The sequence below is a fragment of the Cryptococcus neoformans genome, chromosome 3 (genome assembly GCF_000149245.1).
Source record: "Cryptococcus neoformans var. grubii H99 chromosome 3, complete sequence".
NCBI classification, from domain to species: Eukaryota; Fungi; Basidiomycota; class Tremellomycetes; order Tremellales; family Cryptococcaceae; genus Cryptococcus; species Cryptococcus neoformans.
In genome coordinates, this window is record NC_026747.1 from 897,316 (window position 1) to 921,484 (window position 24,169).

The 24,169-nt window shown below is 47.5% G+C and overlaps 7 protein-coding genes and 7 non-coding genes; 7 read left to right on the forward strand and 7 right to left on the reverse strand.

The window, feature by feature from the left end:
* The first annotated feature begins 73 nt into the window (after positions 1-73).
* CNAG_02725 (20S proteasome subunit beta 2) lies at positions 74-1,570 on the forward strand. XM_012192532.1 has 8 exons: positions 74-221; positions 272-405; positions 480-538; positions 586-619; positions 674-747; positions 799-973; positions 1,020-1,154; positions 1,204-1,570. The coding sequence occupies exons 1-8, from the start codon at positions 125-127 to the stop codon at positions 1,405-1,407; spliced, it is 912 nt and encodes a 303-aa protein (XP_012047922.1). The 5' UTR covers positions 74-124; the 3' UTR covers positions 1,408-1,570.
* A 370-nt stretch (positions 1,571-1,940) lies between these two features.
* On the forward strand, positions 1,941-2,813 carry CNAG_12274. XR_001045495.1 has 3 exons: positions 1,941-1,978; positions 2,181-2,274; positions 2,361-2,813. It is a non-coding gene; the product is annotated as a hypothetical RNA (non-coding RNA).
* A 117-nt stretch (positions 2,814-2,930) lies between these two features.
* On the reverse strand, positions 2,931-5,798 carry CNAG_02724 (hypothetical protein). XM_012192702.1 has 5 exons: positions 5,150-5,798; positions 4,613-5,066; positions 4,384-4,566; positions 3,440-4,322; positions 2,931-3,389 (listed from the first exon to the last, which is right to left on the reverse strand). Exons 1-5 carry the CDS (start codon positions 5,669-5,671, stop codon positions 3,092-3,094), a joined length of 2,340 nt encoding a protein of 779 aa, XP_012048092.1. The 5' UTR covers positions 5,672-5,798; the 3' UTR covers positions 2,931-3,091.
* Positions 3,123-3,705, forward strand: CNAG_12275. Its single transcript, XR_001045496.1, has one exon. It is a non-coding gene; the product is annotated as a hypothetical RNA (non-coding RNA).
* CNAG_12276 lies at positions 3,971-4,789 on the forward strand. Its single transcript, XR_001045497.1, has 2 exons — positions 3,971-4,129; positions 4,183-4,789. It is a non-coding gene; the product is annotated as a hypothetical RNA (non-coding RNA).
* Positions 5,799-5,951: 153 nt separating the features above from the next.
* CNAG_02723 (hypothetical protein) lies at positions 5,952-9,266 on the reverse strand. XM_012192533.1 has 15 exons: positions 8,863-9,266; positions 8,514-8,792; positions 8,073-8,447; positions 7,894-8,019; positions 7,674-7,826; positions 7,534-7,617; positions 7,319-7,479; positions 7,158-7,250; positions 6,932-7,105; positions 6,731-6,877; positions 6,617-6,675; positions 6,474-6,561; positions 6,397-6,412; positions 6,210-6,336; positions 5,952-6,124 (listed from the first exon to the last, which is right to left on the reverse strand). The coding sequence occupies exons 1-15, from the start codon at positions 9,142-9,144 to the stop codon at positions 6,078-6,080; spliced, it is 2,211 nt and encodes a 736-aa protein (XP_012047923.1). The 5' UTR covers positions 9,145-9,266; the 3' UTR covers positions 5,952-6,077.
* Positions 9,267-9,401: 135 nt separating this feature from the next.
* CNAG_12277 lies at positions 9,402-10,568 on the reverse strand. The gene is made up of 3 exons (XR_001045498.1): positions 10,281-10,568; positions 9,921-10,216; positions 9,402-9,873 (listed from the first exon to the last, which is right to left on the reverse strand). It is a non-coding gene; the product is annotated as a hypothetical RNA (non-coding RNA).
* CNAG_02722 (aldose reductase) lies at positions 9,531-12,846 on the forward strand. XM_012192701.1 has 8 exons: positions 9,531-9,882; positions 9,935-10,198; positions 10,257-10,624; positions 10,683-11,321; positions 11,387-11,551; positions 11,605-11,745; positions 11,795-12,466; positions 12,532-12,846. Exons 1-4 carry the CDS (start codon positions 9,648-9,650, stop codon positions 10,755-10,757), a joined length of 942 nt encoding a protein of 313 aa, XP_012048091.1. The 5' UTR covers positions 9,531-9,647; the 3' UTR covers positions 10,758-11,321; positions 11,387-11,551; positions 11,605-11,745; positions 11,795-12,466; positions 12,532-12,846.
* CNAG_02721 (leucine repeat containing protein) lies at positions 10,826-16,111 on the reverse strand. XM_012192534.1 has 7 exons: positions 14,521-16,111; positions 12,917-14,467; positions 12,510-12,861; positions 12,294-12,448; positions 12,008-12,247; positions 11,367-11,943; positions 10,826-11,310 (listed from the first exon to the last, which is right to left on the reverse strand). Exons 1-7 carry the CDS (start codon positions 16,046-16,048, stop codon positions 10,977-10,979), a joined length of 4,737 nt encoding a protein of 1,578 aa, XP_012047924.1. The 5' UTR covers positions 16,049-16,111; the 3' UTR covers positions 10,826-10,976.
* Positions 16,112-16,363: 252 nt separating this feature from the next.
* Positions 16,364-18,831, forward strand: CNAG_02720 (nuclear GTP-binding protein). XM_012192700.1 has 7 exons: positions 16,364-16,423; positions 16,479-16,589; positions 16,649-16,731; positions 16,782-17,718; positions 17,775-17,902; positions 17,949-18,194; positions 18,246-18,831. The coding sequence occupies exons 1-7, from the start codon at positions 16,405-16,407 to the stop codon at positions 18,675-18,677; spliced, it is 1,956 nt and encodes a 651-aa protein (XP_012048090.1). The 5' UTR covers positions 16,364-16,404; the 3' UTR covers positions 18,678-18,831.
* Positions 16,726-18,638, reverse strand: CNAG_12278. The gene is made up of 2 exons (XR_001045499.1): positions 17,940-18,638; positions 16,726-17,872 (listed from the first exon to the last, which is right to left on the reverse strand). It is a non-coding gene; the product is annotated as a hypothetical RNA (non-coding RNA).
* Positions 18,805-19,787, reverse strand: CNAG_12279. Its single transcript, XR_001045500.1, has 2 exons — positions 19,730-19,787; positions 18,805-19,674 (listed from the first exon to the last, which is right to left on the reverse strand). It is a non-coding gene; the product is annotated as a hypothetical RNA (non-coding RNA).
* CNAG_02719 (hypothetical protein) lies at positions 18,881-23,623 on the forward strand. The gene is made up of 5 exons (XM_012192535.1): positions 18,881-19,686; positions 19,742-21,095; positions 21,149-22,089; positions 22,138-22,916; positions 22,972-23,623. The coding sequence occupies exons 3-4, from the start codon at positions 21,879-21,881 to the stop codon at positions 22,806-22,808; spliced, it is 882 nt and encodes a 293-aa protein (XP_012047925.1). The 5' UTR covers positions 18,881-19,686; positions 19,742-21,095; positions 21,149-21,878; the 3' UTR covers positions 22,809-22,916; positions 22,972-23,623.
* CNAG_12280 lies at positions 22,916-24,164 on the reverse strand. Its single transcript, XR_001045501.1, has 2 exons — positions 23,250-24,164; positions 22,916-23,176 (listed from the first exon to the last, which is right to left on the reverse strand). It is a non-coding gene; the product is annotated as a hypothetical RNA (non-coding RNA).
* Positions 24,165-24,169: the final 5 nt, after the last annotated feature.

Sequence of the window (24,169 nt, forward strand, 5' to 3'; positions counted from 1 at the left end):
GCTGAGTGGAAGCGGGCGGGATCAAATCCTCCGCTCAGCAGCCAACGCGCGTCCATCTGCATGTTACTATATCCTTTTATCACCTGTACAACTCTCCTCGTCACATATAACCATACACATCACAATGACAAAGCTCGCAGAAACCCCTTCCGTAGGCTTTGACTTCTCAAACTTTGCCAGAAACCAGTTTTTGGGCCAGCGCCTCCAGGGCATACCGAAGGGTAACACTTTCTATCTCCTTTCGTCATTCACGCTGACCAGCCGTCCCCAGCGACTTCTACTGGTACAACCATCGTCGGTGTCATTTACGGCGGAGGTAGCTCGGGAGAGGAGCCAGGCGTCTGTCTTGGTGCTGACACACGAGCAACCGGTGGACCTATCGTCGCAGACAAAAACTGTGAAAAGGTGAGTTGAATTCATGGTCTGCACCAAGCGGCAGCCTGTTCTGGTGCAAGGTAATTAGCTCACAAGTTCATTAGATCCATTATTTAGCTCCTCACATCAGATGCTGTGGCGCTGGTACTGCTGCCGATACAGAGTACGACAATTGCTTGCTACACCGTTCTTCAGCTAACGCCGTTATAGATTCGTCACTAATCTCATATCCTCTAATCTTGAGGTGGGTACATATCATGTGGTGTACATATTCGATTATCCTTACATTTAATGCCAGCTTCATGCTCTCTCTCAAGGCCGACAAGCGCGCATCGTTACGGCTATGACAATGCTCAAACAATATCTCTTTCGGTAAATCTCTCGTCTTAATTTTGCTGAGGTTTCACGCTGAACATCACCTAGGTATCAAGGTCATGTTGGTGCTCATCTTGTGCTTGGCGGTGTTGATGCCACTGGACCACAACTCTTTACTGTCCACGCCCACGGCTCCACGGACAAGCTTCCTTATGTCACAATGGGTAGTGGTAGTCTCGCCGCCATGGCTGTGTTTGAGAGCAGTTTCAAAGAACATATGACGGTAAGCTCTGCAGGATGAAAGAGAACGTGCACTCATCATAGCAAAGAGACAAGAAGCTATCGATCTCGTTGCTAGAGCGATCCGATCAGGTGTTTTCAACGATTTGGGTTCTGGTTCCAATGTAGATGTCGCCGTAATCACCAAGAATGGGACTGAAATGCTCAGAAACTATCAGACCCCCGTACGTTCATTTTGGTTGATGTAGGCCCGCTGTGCTAATGGCCAAGTAGAATGAACGAGGCCTCAAATCTCGCAACTACAAATTCCGCCGTGGAACGACTGCTTGGACAAAAGAGTCTGTGCGCAGTCTAATCGTCAAAGAGGAGGTTAAGTCTACAACAGGCGCTGGCAAGGCCCAGGGGGCGGCCGAGGCTATTCCAGTTGCTGCTGGTGCGGGTCCTGGAGGAGCAGAAGGGATGGATATTGATGGTTAGAAGTCCGTTGTGTCAAGAAAGCTCTCGTTCCAAAGGAGCATTGCATGTATGACTGTACAAAGTACCTCAATTCTATAGACACCTTATTTTATTCACTGTCCAATAAAAAGCTGCCGTATGCTGGGTGCTTGACATCCAATAAAAATATGCACGCATCTATCGCGCAGCTGAACGACAGTAATGACAAAAGACGGTAAGTAGTATTAATTCGTTATTATTACAGAGCTCATAATAGTGACTTTCGTCATGACAGAATTTGATTCATGTACCGTACTCACAACACGCCTATCTATGTTGGTGCCATCCTGGCCGATGGGGCTGCCATAGCATCGTGGGTGAAAAAGAAGAGCTGAACAGAAAATGTAGACACGCAGCAGTATCATCATCATCCGTCAGATATAAATAATGGCGTAATCTCCGCAGGACAGTGGTCGGAATCAAATGAGCTTATTACGTAAGACTTTGAAATGGATTTATAGCCGAAACTTCCTGCTTTCGATCTTTTTCTCTTCATTCTTCACTTTACTTTCGTTCACCCGTACTCGAAAAATACCAGTCAGTTGTTCTACTTGTGAGTGTTTTCTCTGTCTATCACACCTTTCGCATACTTGCCTCGATTTTATGATGAGTGTTTGTTGGCACCAGTCTTACCGTATCGTGGGGACTTACACAAGGCGGTTCATGATATTATACGCTCCGTGACGCCTCTGAAAAAAATCACAACCCTCAACTTTTTCATAACGTTTGAGATGTCAATGCTGACTGCTTCAAAGTATTATAATAGCCAAACAAGTGCGCTGTGAAACATTGCGCCTACCAAGCTTGCGTCTACGTCACAAGCGTTAAATACTTCGATGGATCTGCTATGTATGCAATATTACCTGACTGTAACTCCCATGCTCATTGCGAACTCGTCTCCTCTTATCGGAATGCTTTTTCGTATGGTTACGAAGGGCTCTTTTGTATCAATTCATCTCCTTGCGCTATTTTGTGGCCTTCGGTGAAAACAACGAAAATGTGTTGCTTTTATGTCCGCTGATTGCCTAAATGAGATGACGATCATTTCTTTCATCAGCATGGCCCTATGAATTGCTGATCTCCTCTGCTTTCCTTGTCTGCTATTGTCAGTTATGCGTATCGTTAAAATTACATGGGTTTCAAGTTTGCTTCTGACTACCCGGCAATTGTTGCCATGAAGAGGCAGTACATATAGTAACATCATCCTTTTAAGGCGAATTTACTTGATCAAGTTGAATCCCTGTAAGAGAGACTCGGTGAGGCAACAGAGTCCGACGCTAAGGATCATTTCGAACTGCTTAGCGCAGTTTTAAAGCTGGGATCTCATCTTTTGGCCGGGGGGAGGGATATCGAGGCTCAACATTGCATGAATAAACTGTGAATCTTTGCGAATTGTGCTGCGTCCATTCGTTATTGTGTTTACCTTCGTTTGAGACAGTTACTATTGCGCTTTGGGGCCGTTACATGGACTTGGACATGAACTGAATAGGATGACTGTTCCCTTTTTTGTCATGTCACATGCATTTTCTTGCGATTATCTTAAAGCTATGTCAATACTTATCCTGCCTGCCTCACGGGAGCGCCGAGTAAGATGCAATAATTAAAAAGGAATGTTACAAAAAACTAATCTGCCTCCTCCGAGGATGTTACAAGCTACTTGAAAACCTTACTCCTCCTTTTTTAAATCTATGTACAATCTTTGCCAAACCTCGTGACCCAAGCTTGCCTTAACCATTCTCATCACATCGTCAACACTTTTGGCCTTTCGCCCGTCTATCCTCCTTCCACCGGCATGGATTGGCTTATCTTTGAAAGCCAAAAGATCATACAAGTCGGAAATCTGGCCCGCCTTGAGTTCCAGTAAATCAATGACCTCCCGGAGGTGGTCTGCAAGGACATGGCGCTTGGCAGAAACCGAAGCCGGATCAAGAAGCTTGTACTGGTCTGCTAGCTCAGAGTAAACCCTGGGTTTTGCATCAATATCTTCCTGTAATCTTCCGCGTGGTGAACATACATTTTATAATGTTGGAAATCGCCTTCCAATTCTGCAATCACCCTGGCAAGCACTGTTTGAGGGGGCAGTTTGCCCGGGTCCATCTCGTCTGTCGCCTGTGTGATCTCTGCATTCTGATTCATCCTTTCATTTTCCTTGGGTAAAGGACTAAAAAACTCGCGTTCAAGGTCTTCTCCCACTATGCTGGGAAAAGGAGAATGTGGGCTTCTGTCCATAGCTTTGGAAGATGACCTTGGCTTTGTCCGTCTGCTTCTGGAGCTTTCCTCCCTCTCCTGTTTGTGCCCGGGGGGAGTGGAAGGAGTTGAGGATTTTTTTGAGACAAGAGACGATGGTTGGACATGGCCATATTGTTTAGCATGAGAAAGAGAAAAGGCCTTCGGTGAGGGATGAGATTTGTTATGTGCGATGACCATTTTAGCTTCCTGAGATTCGGGAATTGATGCAAAGATAGCGTCGGCTGAATCCAGGGGAATGTGTATTGGTGTCTCATGCTTGTCCAATTGGTCTACAGCAGCCTTCCTTTTCTCCATGTCCGCTTTCACCCTTTGAAAGTCCGAGGTTTCTTCCATGACTTTCTTGACAAGCCTCTCCATTTCAGCTTTTTCCATATTCATGGTGTTCTCTTCCCTTGTTCGTCTTTGAACTTCGATACCTTCTGCAACGATGCAACCTAGTCTGCCGACTTCTTCCGTAAGTCTCTCGATCTCTCGACGCAAAGCTGCTATCTCATGGTTAATCGACAGATCAGAGAAGGAATGACCACCATCCTGATGATTGGAGAGATTTGCGTGACGCAGCTCTACAACAAGTGCTTTGTGCTGTTCAAGCTCAAGGGTGATACGAGCAAGGTCAGCTCGAAGGGATCCTACCAGCGCTTCCAGTGCTAAATTTAAACATGATCAGTTGTCTTCATGATCGTAGAGAGGCTACAAAGGGCAACTTACCCGATTTCTCATTTTCAGACTTTCTTGTCTTCTTTTCTCCATTTCTCCTAGCAGCATCCACTTCTTGATTTGCTTTCTCCGCTTCAGCTTCCAGCTCTTTTACTCTCCGACGGGAGACCGAACTTTCCATTTCCAAAGCCCTTAATCGAGCATGGAGAGTCGCTAATGTATGGGGGATATTTACTGCAATATTCTTAGCATTCATCCATCTCAACAATCAAGTGCTCACCAGCTGGCTCCCCGCCTAGGTCGCCATTGCTTTTCAAGGAATCGAATATTAAGCCTTTGGCTGGCGTGGCCATCAATGCACTCATACCTGTCACATCGGCTGAAGCATCTGGATTTTTCCGAACAGGCGCACTTGTAGCCTTCTTACCTTCATTCTGGAGCATACGTAGCCTGTCAACCTTGCCTTTTCCAGTTATCTTTCTCGGGGTACGAGAGATATTGTACGAGGTAGAAGGGCCTAGAGGTTTCCTCCGAGACTGTTCACCCGACTCTTGAGCTTGCTCGTGAAGCACATTGTTGGACTTTGGCCTTGTTTTTCCTCCATTCCTTTGTGGATTGAGACGGTTATTACACTGTGTGAGGGTAAAGGAAGGGTCAACGGTTTGGTTGACGGCTGGCGGAAATGGAGAGAGAGATCTCGGGCGGAAGGGAGAGTTTGGTATCGTAGGCAGCTTCTGAGGTGCCGCACATCTTTCATCAGCTTCACGCACCTCTTTTTACGCTAATGATATCATGGGATTGGTGATACAGTACTTACCTCATTTCCTATGATTCGACCGAGCTCGCCTACAAGCCTTCCTAAACTCCTTTCCGGATCAAAACCCTCATCATCATGATCTCCTGAATTTGTTTCCGGTATTCTGCCTTTGAATGCACCAGTACCTAATGTTATGGCACTGGCATGATGCCCAGCGGTAGAAACAGGGCTGATCCCAGTAGATGTACTCGGTCCACCTCCAAAATTGTCAGGATGTGGGTTCGTCCTCCGAGCTGCCCGGGGTGTTCCTGACGGACCATAGCTGTGGCCATGACCCACATCTTGAGTAGGTTGAGCAGAAACCCCAGAACACTGGGCTCTGGGATACTCTAGAGATGGATCTGAGGAAGATGATATGAAGGAATGGGAGTAGTCATGAGGGTGGAAGGGCGAGCTAGAAGAGGAAGATGCGGAAGTGTGCAAAGAGGAGAGAGAAAGGGAATGGAGATCGTGGTCTATAGTGTGCTCGAGATGGCGGCGTTCGAGGTCGTAGTAGGATGGAGGTATAGGGAGAGGATCCATTGTGGGCGAGAGGCGAGAGAGTGAATGAAGGATGGAGAGAATTGTTGAAAAAGAGCGTTGTACGTTGGATGGCAAACAGGACAACGCTTCGTTCGGCGGTTGTTGACACCGGGATAATGGGAAAATCAAAATAAAATACGCGACGAAGTAATATTTTCCTTTCAGACAACCATGCAAACCATGTAAACAACGGATGACTGTCTTCTGCCCACTGATGTTTATTATATCGATGTTTGTAATAAAATCCGGCCGTCCAAAGCTCTGTCCATCCGCCGACGTTCTAGACACTCAATACAATGACTGAATAGCATCGGATGAAACGGTACACAAATAGCTACGACAATTACGCTCCTGTTGTACAAATACGAAACACTATAATCAAGCAATATCTAATGAATGATACCTTTCAATCTGCAAACTGGCTTTCAATAGAAGACATAATGTCTAAGAAGCCTGCAATTCGGATAGATGAAAGGTCATCAGTAAGCGTCACTGTCACCAATGGCTTGGATCTGCGCCTTGTTTTTGAAATACCTACTTAATAAATATGTCGCCATTCCCTGTATGTTTGGATCTATCGCTTCGTTCTGAGGTTGTAGGGTATCCAGCAGGGTGACCGCCACAACCCGGATCTTTGTAACAAGGGATGGTCCATTTGCCGCCAGCTACCGCAAATGCTGAGTTAGCTTCTTTTTCGCGCAAAAAGGTGTGAGTTAGGTCCTTACTGCCCGGATAGGAAGACTACAAGTACACCGGTTCAACCAAAGATGTCCAGATATTTAGCTCAAAAGAATAAACTCACCAATGAACAACATTGTATAGATCTTGATACACAGACTGCCTCCAATTCACTGTATTTTCGCCTATATCAGCGGCTACCAGCTCCGCCGCTAAGTAACCGTCAGCCGGCGTCAACGTTGCCTCGCAACAGAATGCATAATGTACCATTCCTACTGGATGTGCCCGGTTGCCCACTACAATTTAGCAGGTTTTCCCTAAGAAGGCTATAATCAAGTCGTCAGCTGTTACGCTCCTGACAGACACATTTTGAAGACTGACATCAAACGCAGCCTTGTCATCGCTAGAGTCACTTGTATGTTTCCTTTGAGCACCAGATAACAATCCTTTGCTGTTTCTGGAGGCAATGGGTCCGAAAAAAACATATCAAGCTCGCCTCTGACTGCGTCTTCCCATCCAGGTTCAGGTCTGCCGCAGGGATGAGCTCATGAGCAATCTATTGACCATGGATGATTGACGTACAGAGAGCTTCCCTGGTCCACTTCAAGTTGAAAGGGCCTAGGGAGAGTGTCAGATATATAACGAATCTTTTGCCCAAGTTTGCGCATCTCTCTCAGTGCCGAAAGAAGATCCTCTGGATCTGTGGTCTGTTGGCGGCGGAGGTCTCTCTCTGATATTAATATATCCCCAAGTATGCTACAAGTCGTAAATCAGAAGAGCAACAGCCCTGCCCGAAAAAATGACAAACGTGACTATACGTGTGAGCGTATTGAATCCTGCTATCAGAGGCGCAGGTGTACGACTAGGAAGGATACCTTCCAAAGTAATGGACTCGTCATCTCTAAACCAACCAAAGCCCATCAGTCCCATTATCACCAATTGCAAGGCCATACAAAACTATTAACTTACACCTCGGCTGGAAATTCCGTCGATTCTAGCCCCATAAACTCATCCATACGCAACAGCACGGGTTTCTGCCTTGACACAGCTTCAAACTTGTCTGCGTTGTAGATCAAAAACCACACTCGTCGTCCGCGCTCCGCATTAATGGGATCCAAATCACAGTATGTCTGAACACCGATTAGAGCCGATATGGAGCTGGAAGGAATATAAATGGTACATACATCTTCGCGATGCAGTCCCATAGTGACAGCAAGATATTGTGCCTCTCCAAATGCCGAAGCTTCAAGACCAATATTGCCATGTTTCTATGAAAATTTAGGTGCTTGTTAGCCAGGAACAGCTTGGTGCAACATTGACTCACATTATGCACGACAAATAGAAAGTACTTGATGCAGATTAGGTCGACGTTATAGTTGTCCATTTCGCTCTTCGTCACAGCGCAGCAAGCCTTGAGGCACCGATCAGATAAGGGCCGCACCTTGTGCGCAGGAATTGGGAAGTACGATTTTGGCAGCTGCCAGCAGTCAATCGCACCAGTTCATGCAGTGAGCCTTCGTAATGATAGACGAACAACTACTCACGTGAATAAGGGTAGCTGCAATGACTGACATGATCAACGCGAAAAATGTGGGCCTTCTCAGCTCTTCATGAGCGGAAAGATCTTTCTCGAAGGATGGGCGGTGGATGACGGGGATGATGCAGTATACCTGCAGCTCAGAATTAGCTTATGGATTTGGCAGAACGGGATAAAATTCCTTACATGTTCAAAGTACAAACTGATGACATGCAAGGCCAAGTGTCGAGGCAAAACTGACTCGATATTTGTGGATATCGGTAACGAAACGTTGGAGAGGGTAGTCGAAGGTGATACGCCATGATATGGAGAAGCATTAACATCTGAAGGAGTAACGGTTGTATGGGCCTCTGCAATGTTTTCATGGTGATCAACAGACGGGTGGACGGTTGGCTGCTGAATGTGAGAGTTTGTATCTGGGGCGCCAGAAGTAGATGTACTTCCATTGAGACCTGTATCCTGAAGTACTGCAGATTGGGTGGGGGCGCTAGGATGCGAATACCAAGGGATGGGACCACCAGCTCTCACCTGAACAGGCGATGGCAGATTGGGCTGTCGTTGCTACACGGGAATGGCTGCAAGTAAGTCCCCTGAGCAATTTGCTTGACACGCCCCCTTATCACTCACATGGGAGGTGTCGATATTACTACTGGGCCCTAGGACAGAGACTGAATTGTATTGTGTAGATAAATTATGATCCACCGGATAGCCAACGCCCGAGGATTCTGCATGATTTCTGGCGTCTCCTGCTTGATCGTCAAATTGTGTTGTCGCAGAGGGCCTTGTAGCTTGGGATATCTTTCTTGCTTTCTGCTGGACGGCTAATTGCTCAACTGCCTTGTTTTTACGCCCCCTGCGTTTGCGTTGGTATGTGTACGAGCAATCCAGATCCCATTCGCGGCAATGCTATTTATATATGGAGCGTCATACCATTAACCAAACATAATACATATCAGAATGACACAGGATGACTTACGTTACAAGGAGAGGTCGCTAGGCCTTCTGCGGTAATTTCTATAGATGTAGGCCTTCCTGAACACCTCAGCTTTCGCGTCCTGCAAGCATCGCAGCTAGGAGGCTGCCTTGCATTCACTATTTGCAAGACAGTGGTTCGCTGAGCGAATCCCCGGTTGAGGGGTAACGGAGCCTCGTCGTCTGCAGTAGCTAGATCACTTGGCTCAGACGCCTGAGATCGCTCTTGTTGAAATACAGTTGAGCTAGATTGACTGGACATTGACGAAGACACATGCCGGGGCATAATCTATGAGAATCACAGGTATGCAGAAGTGCTTGATTGATGTGAGTCTGCAGTTGTTGTCAGCTTCTGAAACGGAACCAATTGTACTTTTTACTTTCACTGGGTGGACTGTGTTGATGATCGATGATAGCAGTTACTAACTCTCGAAGGCGGGGGAGCCATCCGTCAAGAGACCTTGTTGTGCGCCGAAGGCAGCGGAGATAAAGTCCGCCGACGCCTCGCTGACGCTGCGGAATGAATTGATATGCAGGAACTGGGCTTACATAAGACAGCTTCTTTATTTGGGTGGCTTGACCGGCCATAACCGCAGTTTATGAAGGGCAGCGTGCGTAGCTCGATCCGGTCCTTGCTGATTGAGTCATTATTCAATAAATAATCCGTGCTGACGGACATGACGTCGGACTTATATTAAGCGTCACGCCATATGGCAATGAGTGCCTGTATATATACATCCAGCAGCACTCATTCCCCATTTTTACCTCCGTTTCTCACACTTCACAATAATGACCCGCACCTTCAAACTCTCCGATGGCAAGTCTGTTCCTTCCCTCGCATGGGGAAGCGGCAGCGGTGGTATCAACAAAGAACAGCAGCTCGCGATTGACTCGGGTATCCACGCATTGAAATCTGGCATCCGCCACATCGATACCGCTCAGGCTTACAATACTGAGGAAGCCACAGGCGAGTCCTTCAGAGCGTCTGGTCTTAAGAGAGAGGATGTATGGATTACTACAAAGAGTAAGTTTCCGAGGCGCATCAGGAGAGACTTGACTGACTACATATGTACCAGTTTCCGGCAAGGTCCCTACCGATAAGGAAGCTATCCGGGAGAATGTCCTGGCATCCATTGCCCGACTCCAGACCAAACCTGACCTCTTGCTCATCCACAATCCATTTGTTGTGCAGGATGGTAACATCTCTCAGTTCTGGACATACCTTGAGGATCTCGTTCATGACGGTACTTTGGAAGGTGTGAGTTTGGGAGTAAGCAACTTCAGGCCTCAAGATCTGGAGGCTATCTTGAGGGTGGCTCGAATTAAGCCTGTTGCCAACCGTAGGTCATCAACATACCCTACTTGTGAATATAAGACAAGGGCTGACGTAGATTACAGAGCTCGAATACCACCCTTACGTACTTGTACACCTCGAACCGGTCCTCAAGATTGCCGCTCAGCATGGTATCCTGATTGAAGCTTACGGTCCTTTGACTCCGGTACTCCGTCATCCCGACGGTGGGCCTCTTAAGCCTGTCCTTGAGCGTATTGCGCAACGCATTTCCAAGGACAGCGGCCAAAAGTTGGACTCTACTACCGTACTTCTCCTCTGGACTCTTCAGAAGGGGGTCGTAGCCGTCACGACTTCCAAGAATGAGCAGAGGATCAAAGGACTTGCGGATGTGGAACATTTGCCCGATTTGACCGCCGAAGAGATGGAAGAAATTGAAAAGGTCGGCCGAAGCCATCACTACAGGTACTATACTGTGAGTTATCAACCACTGTATCATTGGTGGAGTCTCGTAACTGATCATTACATCACAGGAACACATGACTGAGGACTTTCCCAACCCCGACCTTCCTTCTGCCCCCAACTCTAGGAAAAAGTCAGCTCACTAGACTGTGTTTTAGAATCCGTTAAAAGCACTGTAAAGTGAAATATATTGGGTAATATTTGTTGGATTGAATATGCAGCTATCGTTTGCATTATGTGATGCAGTAGTCCAGAATTTATTTCATCAACCTTGAAAAGAAGCATGCATAGTGCATGGCAGACTGTCATAGAGCCATCAAAACCGAAAATTACAAAAATCATACCAGAATATAATGAGTCAAGTGCTATTTCCGAATACCAAGAGCAGCTTCCAAAAGCTGATTTGCTCTCTTTCTCTCTCCATCCTCCACCACGATACCGTCTAATTTCCGCATCTTTTTACAAGTTTGCATTATAAGTCCACGATAGACAAGACGTTTTGAGTACCATTCGTCGGGAAGGTTCTTCCTGAATCTGGTGTCGTATGTAGACCAGGCTGCCGGTGCGACTGCCGACATCTGACTCATTCTGCTGCGATCTTGATTGTTTTTTGTCGGAGTTGAAGGATCAATCACTGAAGAAGGAGATGACAAAGGAAGCAGCAAGGGGAAGTAGTAGCTCAACGTGAAAGGGTTCATCCTGAGTGATTGGTGAGAAGACCCATATTTATCGAAATTCGGAATCGAATTACGTACCTTAGATCGAGCTCTTCTAGATTCTGCAAACCTCTCAGCCCAGCCATGACATCCCTACCATCTCCCTTCCTGGCCTCCTCTCCACCAAGCCTTCCACCAACCAGTGTCAACTTCCTCATGTTGTTCAGCCCCTTCACGCCATTAAGGTCGGTGAAATAATTGTAATTGAGATTGAGCATCTTCAAGTGAGGCGCATTAATTGCAAAATCCTGCGGCCATTGACTCATCTTACAAGCAGCTGCTTCTAGATAAACGAGGGAATAGAGCGGTCGACATGGGAAAAAATCTTCGGTTAAGGCGTTCCCCGAGATGTATAGTCGCCGAACATTTTCCAAATCAATAAAATTGAGGTGAAGAGGGGCAACGCGTTGATTACGAAGTGAGAGGTTCTCCAATCGACTCGGAGGAGAGTGCTCTGACCGGCCCAGGTGTGAAAGAAGATTATTATCTGCGTAAAGTGTTCGTATCTTCGGGAAAAGAGATATATCAAAGGACGCAATGTCGTTATCGCTGAACCGTAGAATCCTAACGCTTGGCATTGCTATCTGAGGAGTAAGGGTACACAGTCTGTTCCCCTCTGCCGTAAAATCATTAGCTTGAAGAAGTGCTACAAGTGATTTTCGGATAACTCGATGACGTACCGAGATTGATGGAAGTGATGGAGCTCAGCCTGTGTAAGTCTTTGATGATGGCGATGTTATTATTACTCAAGTTCAAACTCTCCAACTTTGACCACTTGGCGGCCGATAGATCCAGCATATCTAGTTTGTTGTTGACGCAGCTTAATTTGATTAGACAATCCATGTTCATGATACCTTCAAGGTCGCAAATGGCATTATCGTCCACCTTGAGTTCTCGGAGATGAATGAGGCAACCGAGTTCTGCGAATACGATCAGCTTGAGTGCTGTGAACAGCAATAGACTTACGGGCAACGCTGTCAAGTTTGTTTCTAGAAATATCCAAATACTGCAAATTTTTTAAATGATTTACAGCGGTCAAACTGGTCAACAGATTACCAGCAACATGTAAAGTTCGTACTGTCGTGGGTATGCCACTTAGATATCCAATCGCATTGTCGTCCCTGTTGGTACAGAAATGCGTAAGTTTTGGCCCTCATCCCACAACGTCATGTTCTCACGTACAAGTTGATCTCGTCCAAATTAGGCAAGAATTCCTTTAACCTGGCTACACTATTCGCTTTTTTGCCCCTCAAATTGATACTTTTCAACTGGTCCCAATGGGGGTTGAAGGGCTCGATGTCTGTAATTATCTCCACCAGCTTATCATGGGCGATCCCAAAGGAACACTCCGTAAGGAAAGTTGCATTTCCAGCATGGCGAGAAGGATAGGTGAAAGAGCGGCCCACACGAGAAGAACGAGTGGATATAGTTGAATGGGAGTCAGGTGAACTGGTTAACGATGCTCGAGAAAATGGACGATCAGTATCCTCAATCTGTCGCGATGAAGGTTTACAAGGTGTTTCGTCATCCAAAGCTAAGAAAGAAATATAAGTGATCTGGCTGCGTAGTCAGTACTTCAATAGACCTACTCAGTTCTCCCATGTCATCTAAGAGCCCTTGAATTCTTCTTGTCCTGGCACTGGGTAAGAAGCTTCTATCGCCATCAGTCGGTTCCCTCTTGAATAAATCGGCGCATTCTTCCTTTGTAGATGTTTGCCATCTTGTCGTTCGCATCTCCACCTCTAGATCAATGATTTTTCCAGTCTTCTTTCCATCAGAAAAGCTGACACTTCGTTTGCCGCTAGTTGCAGGCGTGGTGCCGCATGCAAGAAGCCCCGGAGTCGCCTCGTCAGACCACCCTTGACGCTTTTTGGGCTTATCTGCAGGTGTTGCCGCGTTGCGGAGAGCTGATCGAATGGGTTTTGGGGCGAAGACGGAAGGTGTGGGAGTCATTAACAATGGTGAAGAAGGCATATGATGTATTGTACTGTGATGAGATGCACTTGTCACTGACGAAGGGGTTGATCGTTTCTTGAATTCCTCGATAACATGCACAGGCTCAGATGCAGCGTCCGCCTCTAGTTCACTAGGGTTCAAGTCGGGACAGCCTTCAATTCTATCTTCGTCCCTGTGGCCTGTGATAGAAACAGAGCTTCTCGTGTCGCGCTGTTCTACCCCACTTTGCTCGTCATCGGCATTCTCTTTAATTTCTTGTTCATGTTCACGCAGGGACTCGTCCAGGCAGTGGGGATCCGGCATCCGACCACTGCTTACGCTTGGGCCCTCAAGCTGACCTGGAAGACTTTCCATCCCCGCAAAAACATCTACACTTTCTTCACTCCCGGTTAATCTGCTCTCATCGGCCTCGTCCACAGGGCCCAATTCTCTCACCCATCTCATTTGAATCCTGTCATATCTCATCTTGCCTATTTTATCAGGCACTACACCCTCCACGTCATCCGGACGGATCATACGCATGGCTGAAGAAGAACCATGACTCAGGGCTACTCGGGGGCCGCGATGTTTAACGAATGATGCCGAGGCAGTAGTAGAGGTTGCGTGGGTGGAGGAAGACATATAGCGATTGATATCGTCAGCTGTGAAATGTGGGAGATGAGATATGCTCTGCCCACCCGAACCATTGCTGTTCGCTTGTAACGTATGATCGGTAGGCCTTCTTTGTTCTGGCCACCGTCGGAGAGATAGGTTCGCTTCATCGTGAATTTGCTCGTCGTCGCTCGCGCTGTCTTCATCTGCAACCCGCTTGATCTCCTCAGACGCACTTAGATGTCTTAACATGCGCCTAGGGCTGGGTGCCGTCCTATTTCTGCCCTTGGACTTAGCACATTTAGCGTACTGGTTCGCCTGCTCTTCCCATACACGGTTGTCATCGAATGGCGAGAGAGCTTGTTGATCGTTACACAATACCGGGCTATCCGAAGCAGATTCCGATACTTTGCGCAACTTAATGCGAGCCATGATGTCCTCCGCAGCTCGAAGATAACCGGAGGAGGAGGTTGAAGGGTTAGAACGATGTTTTGGAGGATCGACTTCGGCATGCTGTGCAGAGTAAATACTGGGATCGTCCTTGAGGGACGGCGAAGGCGAATGGTTGACATAATCTGAGTGTACTGGTCCACCTGTCCGATTGATTAGCTGTTGAATTACGACAAACAATGGAACACAAACTCACCCACGACGCCCTGGTCGTCGCTTCCGCTGAACCTACTCAAGCTAACTCCATCGATGCTTTCTTCCACGTTTCGCAACCTGTCCATCATTTCTCTTCCCTGTGCGCCCCAGTCCTTGAGTGGCCTCTTTTGTGGAGGAGGTGATGCAGGGGAAAGCCTGAGTCTCTTGGATGAGCGAGCATCGGATGGGCTTGACAATGTTGAATTGAAGTGGGTTGAAGAGGCTGGTTGAGATGGGGAGATAGAGCGATTTACAGAAGGTGACCAATCATTCAGTCGTGCGCTGTGAGTATCAGGCGGTGAAGGGGATGGTTCGACAGCAATACTGTCTACGAGAGCGGAGAGATGTTCACGCGTGTAAGTATCGTAAGTGCTCCTAAACAGTCGTAGTGGGGGATTTGGGAGGGAGCGGTCTTTACTTGTATGCTCGGGCTGACAAGACCTAGAGCGGAAATTAAGAGTAGAATGCGAAGGGCCTTCGACGGCTGCTTCCGCTTCGGGATTGAAGGGGCTTCCCATCCGACTGGAATGATCACCCGCGCTTTGGTAAGACGACTGACGAGGGGATTCAAAAGTGAAGGGATAGTTTGAGCAGTCCTGCAATTGGACTATTGGGGACTTTGATGACATCTTTTCTGACTGTGATGGAGGCTCTTGCATTACATTGAGCGTTGATTGAGCCGCATTATCCTGCTGGACGATGGCAACAGCATTGTACAGTGCCGAGTCATCGTCCTCCCTTCTTGAGACGGTCGAATTTTGGAGCAGGGAGTCATCAGCTTCTATTTCCTTTGAGCTCACAAATGAAGAGGCCACAATTGACGGGGCAGTGGACGTGGTGGTCGTGAAGGAGTCATTAGACGATGGTGTGACAGATTTGCTTAATCGAGACGGATTAAGAGGAGCATACTGATGTGACGCTTTCCGAAGAGGTTCCGACGGTTTCGGAGCTGGCGTTGAGCTAGATACTTCAGGGGATACAGCGTGGTTGCTTGAAGGCCGAGGTGTGTCGGTGACAGACGCCGCGACAGAGGGTGATGGGGGATCAAACATCCTTTCAAGAGGTAGCGCACCAAAAATATCCTTGTCTTTGGGACCCATTCTGTTCTTAGCAAGATGGGCACCTCGGTCATCTTCCACTCCGTCTTTCACTACAAATGTCCCAGCGGGAAGGGTCTCTCGCCCGTCTGACGAGGACACTGACGATGGAGGTGATATTACCCCGACGTCAAGGCCTGTTCCTGAGACATGCCCTCTTCCACCATCGACATGCCCAGATACAATTCTGCCCGGTCCACCATCGTTGGATACCGAAACGTTACTGTTGCTGCGTGAAGGCGGCAGTGGCCTGGCAGCGGCTTGACCTAGCATGCGAAGAGACCCACGCTTTGCCCGGACAGAATCGAAATTAACCTGTGGCTGAGGAATTGACGGAAGTTTTGATGGTGCAAGGGGAGGCGAAGGTGACGATTCTGGCCATTCTTCCAGTAGTTCGTCTGTTGCCCATCCTGGGACGGATGCTGCTGCCATTGCGCAGACCAAGGTGATTTGTGTGGTTGTTGTTGACGAAAATAAGTCGCGCTTGAGGAAGAACAACAAACAACCCACGCAGCGGCTTTCCCCGGTCGTCTTCATCAATCATCAGTAATAGCAAATAAGTGGATAAGTAGATAACAATAGTTAATTAACAATATGATACAGTAATAATGGTAGCCACATATCACGCGGCAATAAGCCGAATGTGGCGGGAATTACAAGTGTTGCGGGGGTTATATTACGTAAGAAGAATATTTCTCAGATTTCCGAGAATTGTTGTGAGGAAAGGTTTTGTTGACAGTCAAGATACAAGACATCTGCATTTCTGTATAAGTCCATCAACCGCAAAAATGCCTCGAATAAGGAAGAGTAAGTCCGGAAGGGGCCCTTGATTATATATTTGTAGTACTCATTATTGCCACAGAGACATCGAACCGTCAAAACACACGAGACAGAGCCAAGATCACCAAAAAGGCTGCTGAGCAGAAAAGGAAGAACAGAAAGGCCTCTAAGAAGGACCAGACTTGGAAATCAAGTGGGTCTAGTATTCTGAAATAATACTATTCCAATGAACTAATACCATTTGTCGAGTAGAAAAGAAGGCCGATCCTGGTGTCCCTAACAGTTTCCCTTTTAAGGACCAAGTGCTTGCCGAAATCGCTGAAGAGAAGCGCAAGGTATGTCATACATTCAATCGTTGGGCACATTATTCATGAGACTCCCTTAGTCTGAAGAAGACAAGATCGCTCGTAGAGAAGCCGCCAAAGCTCAAAAGTCTACCGGTGCCGAGGACGAGGCCGATACGCCCGGTGTATCGTCTCTTGGTCGTACCGTTCTGGATCGTGTTCCACTCACCGCTACCTCTTCGATTGTCGTGACTCCTTCTGAGGATTTCGATATTCCTGAACTTATTGACACTGCCCTACCGACTCTTCAGGAAGCTTTGGACCGAGCTGATGTCATTTGTGAGGTCGTCGACGCGAGGGACGTCCTTGGTGGAAGAAGTGGGTATATTGAAAAGCTCGTCAAGGAGACCGAGGGCAGGATTATCCTGATTATCAATAAAATCGATCTTGTACCTCGAGAGGTTCTGCAGTCGTGGATTTCCCAACTTGATATCCCGACGTTCCTTTTCAAATCTGCTCTTCCTGTACCCCCCACCCCATCGTCATCCAGAGACCCGGGACCATCTTTTTTCTTGGATCCTTCTGTCATTCTCGGACGCGAGCAACTTATTGCTGCAGCTAAAAAGTGGTCTGCGGAGAAGAAAAAGTCCCGAAAGAGTGACGAGCCTCTGGTCCTCGCCCTTATGGGGCTGCCATCTGTTGGTAAAACTTCTATCCTCAACTCTCTTGTCCCTTCCACTGCCAACAAGTCTCGACGCGTTGTTGCCCCTCTTATCCCATCCGGCCAATCAGCCAAGTCTCTTCAACCTACGACGAAAACACCTGTCGAGGTCGAGATAGATGTTGATGGTTTGAAATTAAAGGTCATCGACACTCCCGGTTGGGAGCCGGTGGAAGATGAGAAGGATGAAGATGAAGACGAAGACGAAGATGAACAAGATCCGGAAAAATGGGATAGGCTTGAAGCTAAACTCTCCGGGGATCTTTTAAGAAGAAATCTAGGCCGCGTAGACAGAGTTAAGGATGTTTTCCCTTTAGGTAAATTTCCCAACAAGGCGTTCCAGTAAAAAGAGAAGCGATTGACGACTGTGCAGTGAGCTACATCGTAGAAAGATCCAACCACCAAGACTTGATGTTGGCTTATAACATCCCCTTCTTTGAGAAGGGTGATCTGGAAGCCTTTTTGACTGGTCTTGCCCGCGCCCAACAAAGAATCAGGAAGGTAAGCACAGATATCCTTAGGTTCGAGTACTGCTTACCGGCGATAGCATGGCGAACCCGATCTAGAAGGAGCCGCTCGTGTTCTTCTGCGTGACTGGGCACACAACAACTTCCCTTACTACTCTTTGCCTTCCTCTACGTCTGCTTCCAAGATGGATGTCGACGGTTCTAACGCGACTGACAAGTATGACATGACTGAAATACTTGAAAAATGCCGAGGCAAAAAGGAAATGAAAAAGGAAAGTAGTAAGGGAATGATTAGATTCAAAGGCGGGGAGATTGATGAGCGTGAAGTAAGTGTTCGGCCAAGAGAAACAGCGACGTAACTGACTTAAACTCGCTAGATTATCCTTGACGATGACTATACCGCGATAATGACTGCTACCTCCGACGACGACGACGACGACGAGATTGATGACGAGGAAGAGATTGACGAGGAGCAGGAAGACGAGGACGAGGACGGCATAGAACGTGCGTCCGCCTCCGATGATGAACCCCACGATGAGCTCGATGATGAGCCCGTCATTATTGGCTCAGATGAAGGGGAAGTTCTCGAACTTTCGGAGGGTACAGAGCCCTCTGAGTCGGGATCTTCTCCCGAGCCGGAACTCCGACTTCCATCTCCATCTTCTTTCAAGCCCAAGAAGCGTCGTATCTCAGAAGCTTCCGTCGCCCCTGCGAAGAAGGCTAAAAGGGTGTCATTTGCCAGAAATGTACCAGGTGGCAAGGAGGAGAAAAACATTAGGGGTGGGAAAAAAGGCAACGGGAGGAAGTAGGATCGTATGTGCTATGCAACGTGAACATTGCTGGTTTTATGATGGGAGATGATTTGGTTACATGATGATCGACCCTTGTATGCATATGTCTGTTCAGAACTGCAGTATCAATGAATTGGTCTAACTGAAATTTCATATCAAAATATGTAATAATGCGCTCTTCTCCACGATTTCAGATCTACTTCTTGATTTATAGGAACGTACTCGCTTCAATTTTAAGCTTTGGATCCAGTTTTCGGCCTGATTGAAAAAATGGCCGAACCTTTTTGGAGAGATGGAACCAGCCAGCAACCCGTTTTCCGGCTTGGCCAATTCAAGCGCATCTTGCTTCCTATATGTACGACGTTGTAGTAATAGAGTGTTACTACGGGTCGTTCGGTACAGGAGCTTTGCATTACGTAATGGATAGGAGGAGCGAGGAGGAGGAGAGTTGCGGCGCGGCTGGAGGCATAATAAAAGTGCCCATGAAGGCAATGAAACTGGTGGTGGTGTGGGCATGGCGGAAGCCAATCAAAAGGTACGCCGCTATGTATCTGACCGATGCTCAAGTTTCTATCGACATAATGATGAGGTAATAAATATCTAGGGGGATGAGGATCCTAAACCGTGGACGTGATGGCAGCGATGTGAAAAGCGGATCAGCGCCATAGGTAGCTCACACGCGAAAACACCACCATTGTTGACTCTCCGGTATCTGTTTCCCAAGGGTCGCTTCAACTCTGTTGCATTCAACAACGAGCCGTCCATGTCTAATCCTCGATATCAAAATATCACAGCTCGTTTTCGCTCCAGTGTTCGGGGTAAAGACCCCGATGATGTGTCGAATTCTGAAGATGACGAAAAAGAAGGTGATGGCTTGTCTTTGGTCACCATGTAGGAGAGTGATAACGGGGCGGCGGAGGAAGGTAGCGATGATTTTGAGAGCTCGGGGACGAGAGAGAAGGAACTGAAAGGGGATGAATCAATGGAAGAAGTTCTCGTGAGGATATACAAACAACTGGACCCGGCCGTAAGTACTCATTGTTGCTATGTCTTGTCTGGAATGGACTGACAATGACCCTAAGTCTATAAAATTGATCCTGGAGACATTGAAAAATCAAGGGATATTACCAAAAAATCTAGTATAACAAAACAGTAGCCAAGTTCCAAGAAACGCGCGAGGTTTTGGGCGGTAATTATTACTGGTTCAAGCATGTCGACTTTCCGCTAGCCGAACTAGGCGACCTTCTTTGACCAATTACGATCGATATCTTAGGCCATGTATCCGCCCCATCAGAGCCTACACAGAAGAAGGCTTTTGTTCCTTGTGCAAGGAGCCTAATAGGTTTGATGCGCACGGGAAGGCTCGGGTGAACTATACAAGTCGTCGCTCGAGAAAGAGGTGAAGATAAAGGGCGAGAAAATCGGCGTGAAATACTTTTCTGACGAGAGGGATATTTTTACGTCCGATGGATTTTGCCAGTACAACAAAGAGACTGTTACAAGCTGGCCTCCGATTTTTTACAATCTCAAGCTTCACCCACCTCGCTTCCGAATGTGTCAGAGGCGACATCGAAGGACTCATATTCCTCCACATTGTGTCAACCCCAAAAGGCCCAATAATCCCAACTCCTATTTCTTCTCAATGGTTGAATAGTTAATCATGCTGGCCGTAGGAATGCGGACCTATGACACGAAAGCTATCAAGTTCTCCACGCGAAGAGCTCGTCGGCACTTTGTCTTGGAAGGCACTCTTTCCGCTCATGAGTTTTAAACGCACCAACAGTTACCTTTGTCGGATGTTGCACTGTCATAGTCATCCGACAGGCCTAATTCACTACTACTGTTCCTTACCTACCACTTCGACTATCTCACGTCGTGCCTGACAAGCCAGATCACCACCCACTCCGCCTTCCTCTCTCCAAGACCAGGGGGCCTTCTTTAAAGATTTGAGCGAAATGACTGCCTTGCCCTCGAAAGCTGAGCGCGATCATCAGTCGTGATCCAGACTCGTGGTTATCAACTTTCCATTATCATTCCCTAATGATTGTATGCACCTCGCATCCGAGAATATAATACCTTTGTTATATCAATATTTTGGTGGGTCACTAAGAAACCATGACAAGAAAGACTTCATCATGAAGAAGAAGGATTGGAAGAAGTTAGGGCGAGCGACTGCTGCATTCTGGGTCTATGCTCCCGTCGTGCTTCGCAGCCAGGCGACTTTGTCGAGTCTCTTTAAGCGTGCACAGCATGCAGCCGGTCGTTCCAGTCCCTACAACTTCCTCCTGTCCTCCTGGGGAAGCTTATTTCCGCGAAGTCCTACAAGCATTTCTGTGGTTTGCAGAGCTTGTGCAGAAATGATTGAAATTTGAGTCATAGAGGGGCAGATTAACGAGGATAAAGGAAGATTGGGCACATTAAGTGAAAGATTTTAAGGTAAATAACTAGTCTTTTTCTTTGCCTTTGCAATCTCAATTGATTATATGTAGAGGCTCTACTACAAAGATGATCCAGCCCTTCCTCCCCCCCCCCCCCCCCAACCTAGGCGCCTCGCAAATGCATATAGTTACACCAGTTAACTCTTAGCTCAGCTATACCGCCGTTTCCGACATTTAGATGTGCTTGCAAAATCCAAGAGGTCTACTTCCGGCCTAACTTGGAAAGATGGATGGCAGAACACCACAGCGGGATAATCCTCGGGTTTACCTGTCATCTCCGGGCCTACCGTTGCTGCTACGCCTGTGAAGTCTCACACTTGTCACTCGTTCAAGTATTGCGATGATTAGCCAGGGTCATCTAGTGCTCCTTGGACTAGAAATCCTACGCTGACTGGAGCGAAGCGACGCCCGTGGCAGTGTTATTACATATCTTCGATTTCATACATGCAATGAGACCTGTTTGGGTCTCATGGCAGTTTGCGATGGGGCGCTGCTGTGGTGACTTGCGCTCGTATATCTCAAACTTGCGAGACCCATAGGCCAATACAGCACAACGGCTCCTATCCAAGAGTACCATACATCATATCGTCGACAAGTACATACGGTGTTTCGGATATGCCTCGCCACAGCCTAAGGCGGGTTGATAAGTAGGAGAGCATCATGAAGCCGACGTAAGCCCTGCCGGATTGTAAAAAGGAAATTGCAGGACATCTTCGAGCTATGGATTTTCGGGTTATTGGCCTGAGAAAGAGGAAGAGAAGACGTAACCGAGACTTATACGATGGGCCAACGGCAATTTAGATCCGACTACGCACTGTCATTTCGTCACGATGCCACTATGCTTCTAGGAAATACCATCGAGAAAGTTGTCGGTGCCATTCTAGAGCGGGCAAGCGTAATCCAAAGGCATTGGCGCGGTATGGTGCAATGCCACGAACCAAAGACGTGTTCGCTTGTCCTGTCTGAGGTCTTTCCGCGTAGCTATTCGTTCGGTGCGCGTTGTCAATTTCATGGTGCTTCTTTAGCTTATATCTTGCCAGGTTCAACATCCTTCCGAACCGCCCTCCTTCCTCTCAATCCTCTTTCCCCTTTTTTGGCAGAGAGGAAAGATTGGTACGACTTTCCCCTGTTGAGCCAAGTTGGAGATCCGACAAAACCGGTCTCTTACAAAGCTGAGCGGGAAGCCATGATCAATGCTCTCCTGGCTGCCGGCGTTTTTTCCTCCAAGTCAACTCATGAAAACCGGAGGACAGGGGCGCGTTTGGCGGGGAAGAGGGATATGGCGGTAGATGATACTGCCAGGGCAGGAGGATGGACACCGGCAACCTTGGAGATGACATATTTATCTGCGTTGCCTTGCAAGGGCATACGCCGGCGAGATTGCTGTAATGAGGAGCTCGAGCTTCTTACTGCAGAAACCGCTCGATTGATCTGTTGGAGTCAAAACCATTCGGATAAAATTTCAAAAGCGCTGGCTGAGTGGGAGACGGCGAAGAAGGACTGGTTGACCTACGAGACTCAATTGGAGGCGTCGCAGATGACCGCGAGGACGGGCGACGGCGAACTTGGAGATCATGTATTTGTCTGCATCTCTTCGCAAGAGCATGCAGGTGATTCCTGGTTTCGTCGTCCCGCAAACTCTGAAGGGTCAGGCGTTTCCAGAAATAAAAAAAAATGGTATTACGTGACGAACTACAGAAGTTCCAAGTGAAGCATATTGTTACCAGTTCTTATAATCCAGCTGCAAATGGAGTAATCGAACGAGGCAATCGGCCCATCAAAGAGGCGATATTCAAGAGATGTCCGAACTGGCAGGCTAGTCGGTGGCCGTACTATCTGCATTATGCGCTCTGGGCTGATCGAACCACTGTTAGAGTATCTACGGAGTACACCCCACCCTATCTCATGTTCGGTCGGGAAGCAGCCCTTCCGATCAACTTCACAGAAGAAAGCATACTTATGGCTAATTGGGAAAGGGTTAGAACTCCTGCCGAACTTCTGGAAGCTGGAATGATTCAGATCGAGACCGGGAAGCCGATAAGAATGTAGCTAAAGAGCGAGTAAAGGCTTCTAGGGAAGCTAGTGTAACATATCACAATGATAGGTTCAGTGACAACCAGCAAAGACCGAGTACCTCCGCAGGAAGACCTACCTCCAACAGCAATATGATATGAACAGCTTACGGATGAGGCTGATGCAGCAGGGCAAAGAGGAAGAGAGGGTTTTAGATGATATTGCCAGGGCAGGAGGATCGATGGCGGTCTAGATACCATGTATTTATCGTCGTTTCCCCGTAGGAGTATGCGGATGATTGCGATCATTGTCTTGAGTTTGTTAAACATACTTGTAGGAAGGAACCAGAATCTTGTGCGGAGGTTGCTGAAGAGATTTTGGGAGGAGGTTGTCGTGGAGAAGCGAAGGGACGGAATGTTCCAGTAAAAACGTAGGGTCTAAGGATCCATACAGGCGCGTGTGTAGATGCGATACATCATAGTATAGAAGCATGAAGGTGTTGAGATTCCCAAGACGTGGGTATCTTGTATAGCTAGTCTACGTCATAAGTCCCTCATCATCATACATTCAGTTCAGTCCAATCCAATCCAATCCATCTCAAGCGTTATAGAGCGCGCTCCTTTTTGCTGCTGCTGCGCGATCGATATGCTGAAACAACAGCTCACTTTTACGCCTCTCAGCTGTTTTCTACGTACGACGGTTCCATCTTCGTCCGTGCGTCGAATCTCTTCTTCCTCATCTGCTTCTGGAGCTTCTTCCGATATGATTAATTTTCTATCTTCTGGTAGGTTCTTTCTTCATGCACTTATAGGCATCTCACTTCCTTTCCCCCCATGTCGCCTGCTGCTTCGTTCGCCGTATCGCTTACCATGTTCATTGTACCATTATTCACTGTACCAACCGGACCACCATTGGCATGAAGTCTATACAGAGACAGAGACTATAGATGAAGAAGAAAAATGCCTGAAAACGTGATGGAGACAGACCGCAGAAGAAAAGATGATGAGAGTATCACCGAAAGAAGAACCCATCATATATATAATTTCTGGTTGGTTTTTA

What these genes read in the sequence shown, in the direction of transcription:
- CNAG_02725 (XM_012192532.1), top strand. Translation starts at nt 125, where the DNA reads ATGACAAAGCTCGCAGAAACCCCTTCCGTAGGCTTTGACTTCTCAAAC. An exon ending in CCTCCAGGGCATACCGAAGG is followed by an intron (nt 222 to 271) that starts GTAACACTTTCT and finishes AGCCGTCCCCAG; the next exon opens with CGACTTCTACTGGTACAACC. An exon ending in GTTTCAAAGAACATATGACG is followed by an intron (nt 974 to 1,019) that starts GTAAGCTCTGCA and finishes ATCATAGCAAAG; the next exon opens with AGACAAGAAGCTATCGATCT.
- CNAG_02724 (XM_012192702.1), bottom strand. Translation starts at nt 5,671, where the DNA reads ATGGATCCTCTCCCTATACCTCCATCCTACTACGACCTCGAACGCCGC. An exon ending in GTCGAATCATAGGAAATGAG is followed by an intron (nt 5,067 to 5,149) that starts GTAAGTACTGTA and finishes GCGGCACCTCAG; the next exon opens with AAGCTGCCTACGATACCAAA. An exon ending in CCTAGGCGGGGAGCCAGCTG is followed by an intron (nt 4,567 to 4,612) that starts GTGAGCACTTGA and finishes AGAATATTGCAG; the next exon opens with TAAATATCCCCCATACATTA.
- CNAG_02723 (XM_012192533.1), bottom strand. Translation starts at nt 9,144, where the DNA reads ATGCCCCGGCATGTGTCTTCGTCAATGTCCAGTCAATCTAGCTCAACT. An exon ending in GTAATATCGACACCTCCCAT is followed by an intron (nt 8,448 to 8,513) that starts GTGAGTGATAAG and finishes ATTCCCGTGTAG; the next exon opens with CAACGACAGCCCAATCTGCC. An exon ending in GGGCACATCCAGTAGGAATG is followed by an intron (nt 6,562 to 6,616) that starts GTACATTATGCA and finishes ACGGTTACTTAG; the next exon opens with CGGCGGAGCTGGTAGCCGCT.
- CNAG_02722 (XM_012192701.1), top strand. Translation starts at nt 9,648, where the DNA reads ATGACCCGCACCTTCAAACTCTCCGATGGCAAGTCTGTTCCTTCCCTC. An exon ending in TGTATGGATTACTACAAAGA is followed by an intron (nt 9,883 to 9,934) that starts GTAAGTTTCCGA and finishes CATATGTACCAG; the next exon opens with TTTCCGGCAAGGTCCCTACC. An exon ending in ATCACTACAGGTACTATACT is followed by an intron (nt 10,625 to 10,682) that starts GTGAGTTATCAA and finishes ATTACATCACAG; the next exon opens with GAACACATGACTGAGGACTT.
- CNAG_02721 (XM_012192534.1), bottom strand. Translation starts at nt 16,048, where the DNA reads ATGGCAGCAGCATCCGTCCCAGGATGGGCAACAGACGAACTACTGGAA. An exon ending in CGACGACCAGGGCGTCGTGG is followed by an intron (nt 14,468 to 14,520) that starts GTGAGTTTGTGT and finishes TCAATCGGACAG; the next exon opens with GTGGACCAGTACACTCAGAT. An exon ending in AGATGACATGGGAGAACTGA is followed by an intron (nt 12,862 to 12,916) that starts GTAGGTCTATTG and finishes TTTCTTTCTTAG; the next exon opens with CTTTGGATGACGAAACACCT.
- CNAG_02720 (XM_012192700.1), top strand. An exon ending in TAAGGATGTTTTCCCTTTAG is followed by an intron (nt 17,719 to 17,774) that starts GTAAATTTCCCA and finishes ACGACTGTGCAG; the next exon opens with TGAGCTACATCGTAGAAAGA. An exon ending in GGGAGATTGATGAGCGTGAA is followed by an intron (nt 18,195 to 18,245) that starts GTAAGTGTTCGG and finishes TAAACTCGCTAG; the next exon opens with ATTATCCTTGACGATGACTA.
- CNAG_02719 (XM_012192535.1), top strand. Translation starts at nt 21,879, where the DNA reads ATGGGCCAACGGCAATTTAGATCCGACTACGCACTGTCATTTCGTCAC. An exon ending in TCCGCGTAGCTATTCGTTCG is followed by an intron (nt 22,090 to 22,137) that starts GTGCGCGTTGTC and finishes ATATCTTGCCAG; the next exon opens with GTTCAACATCCTTCCGAACC.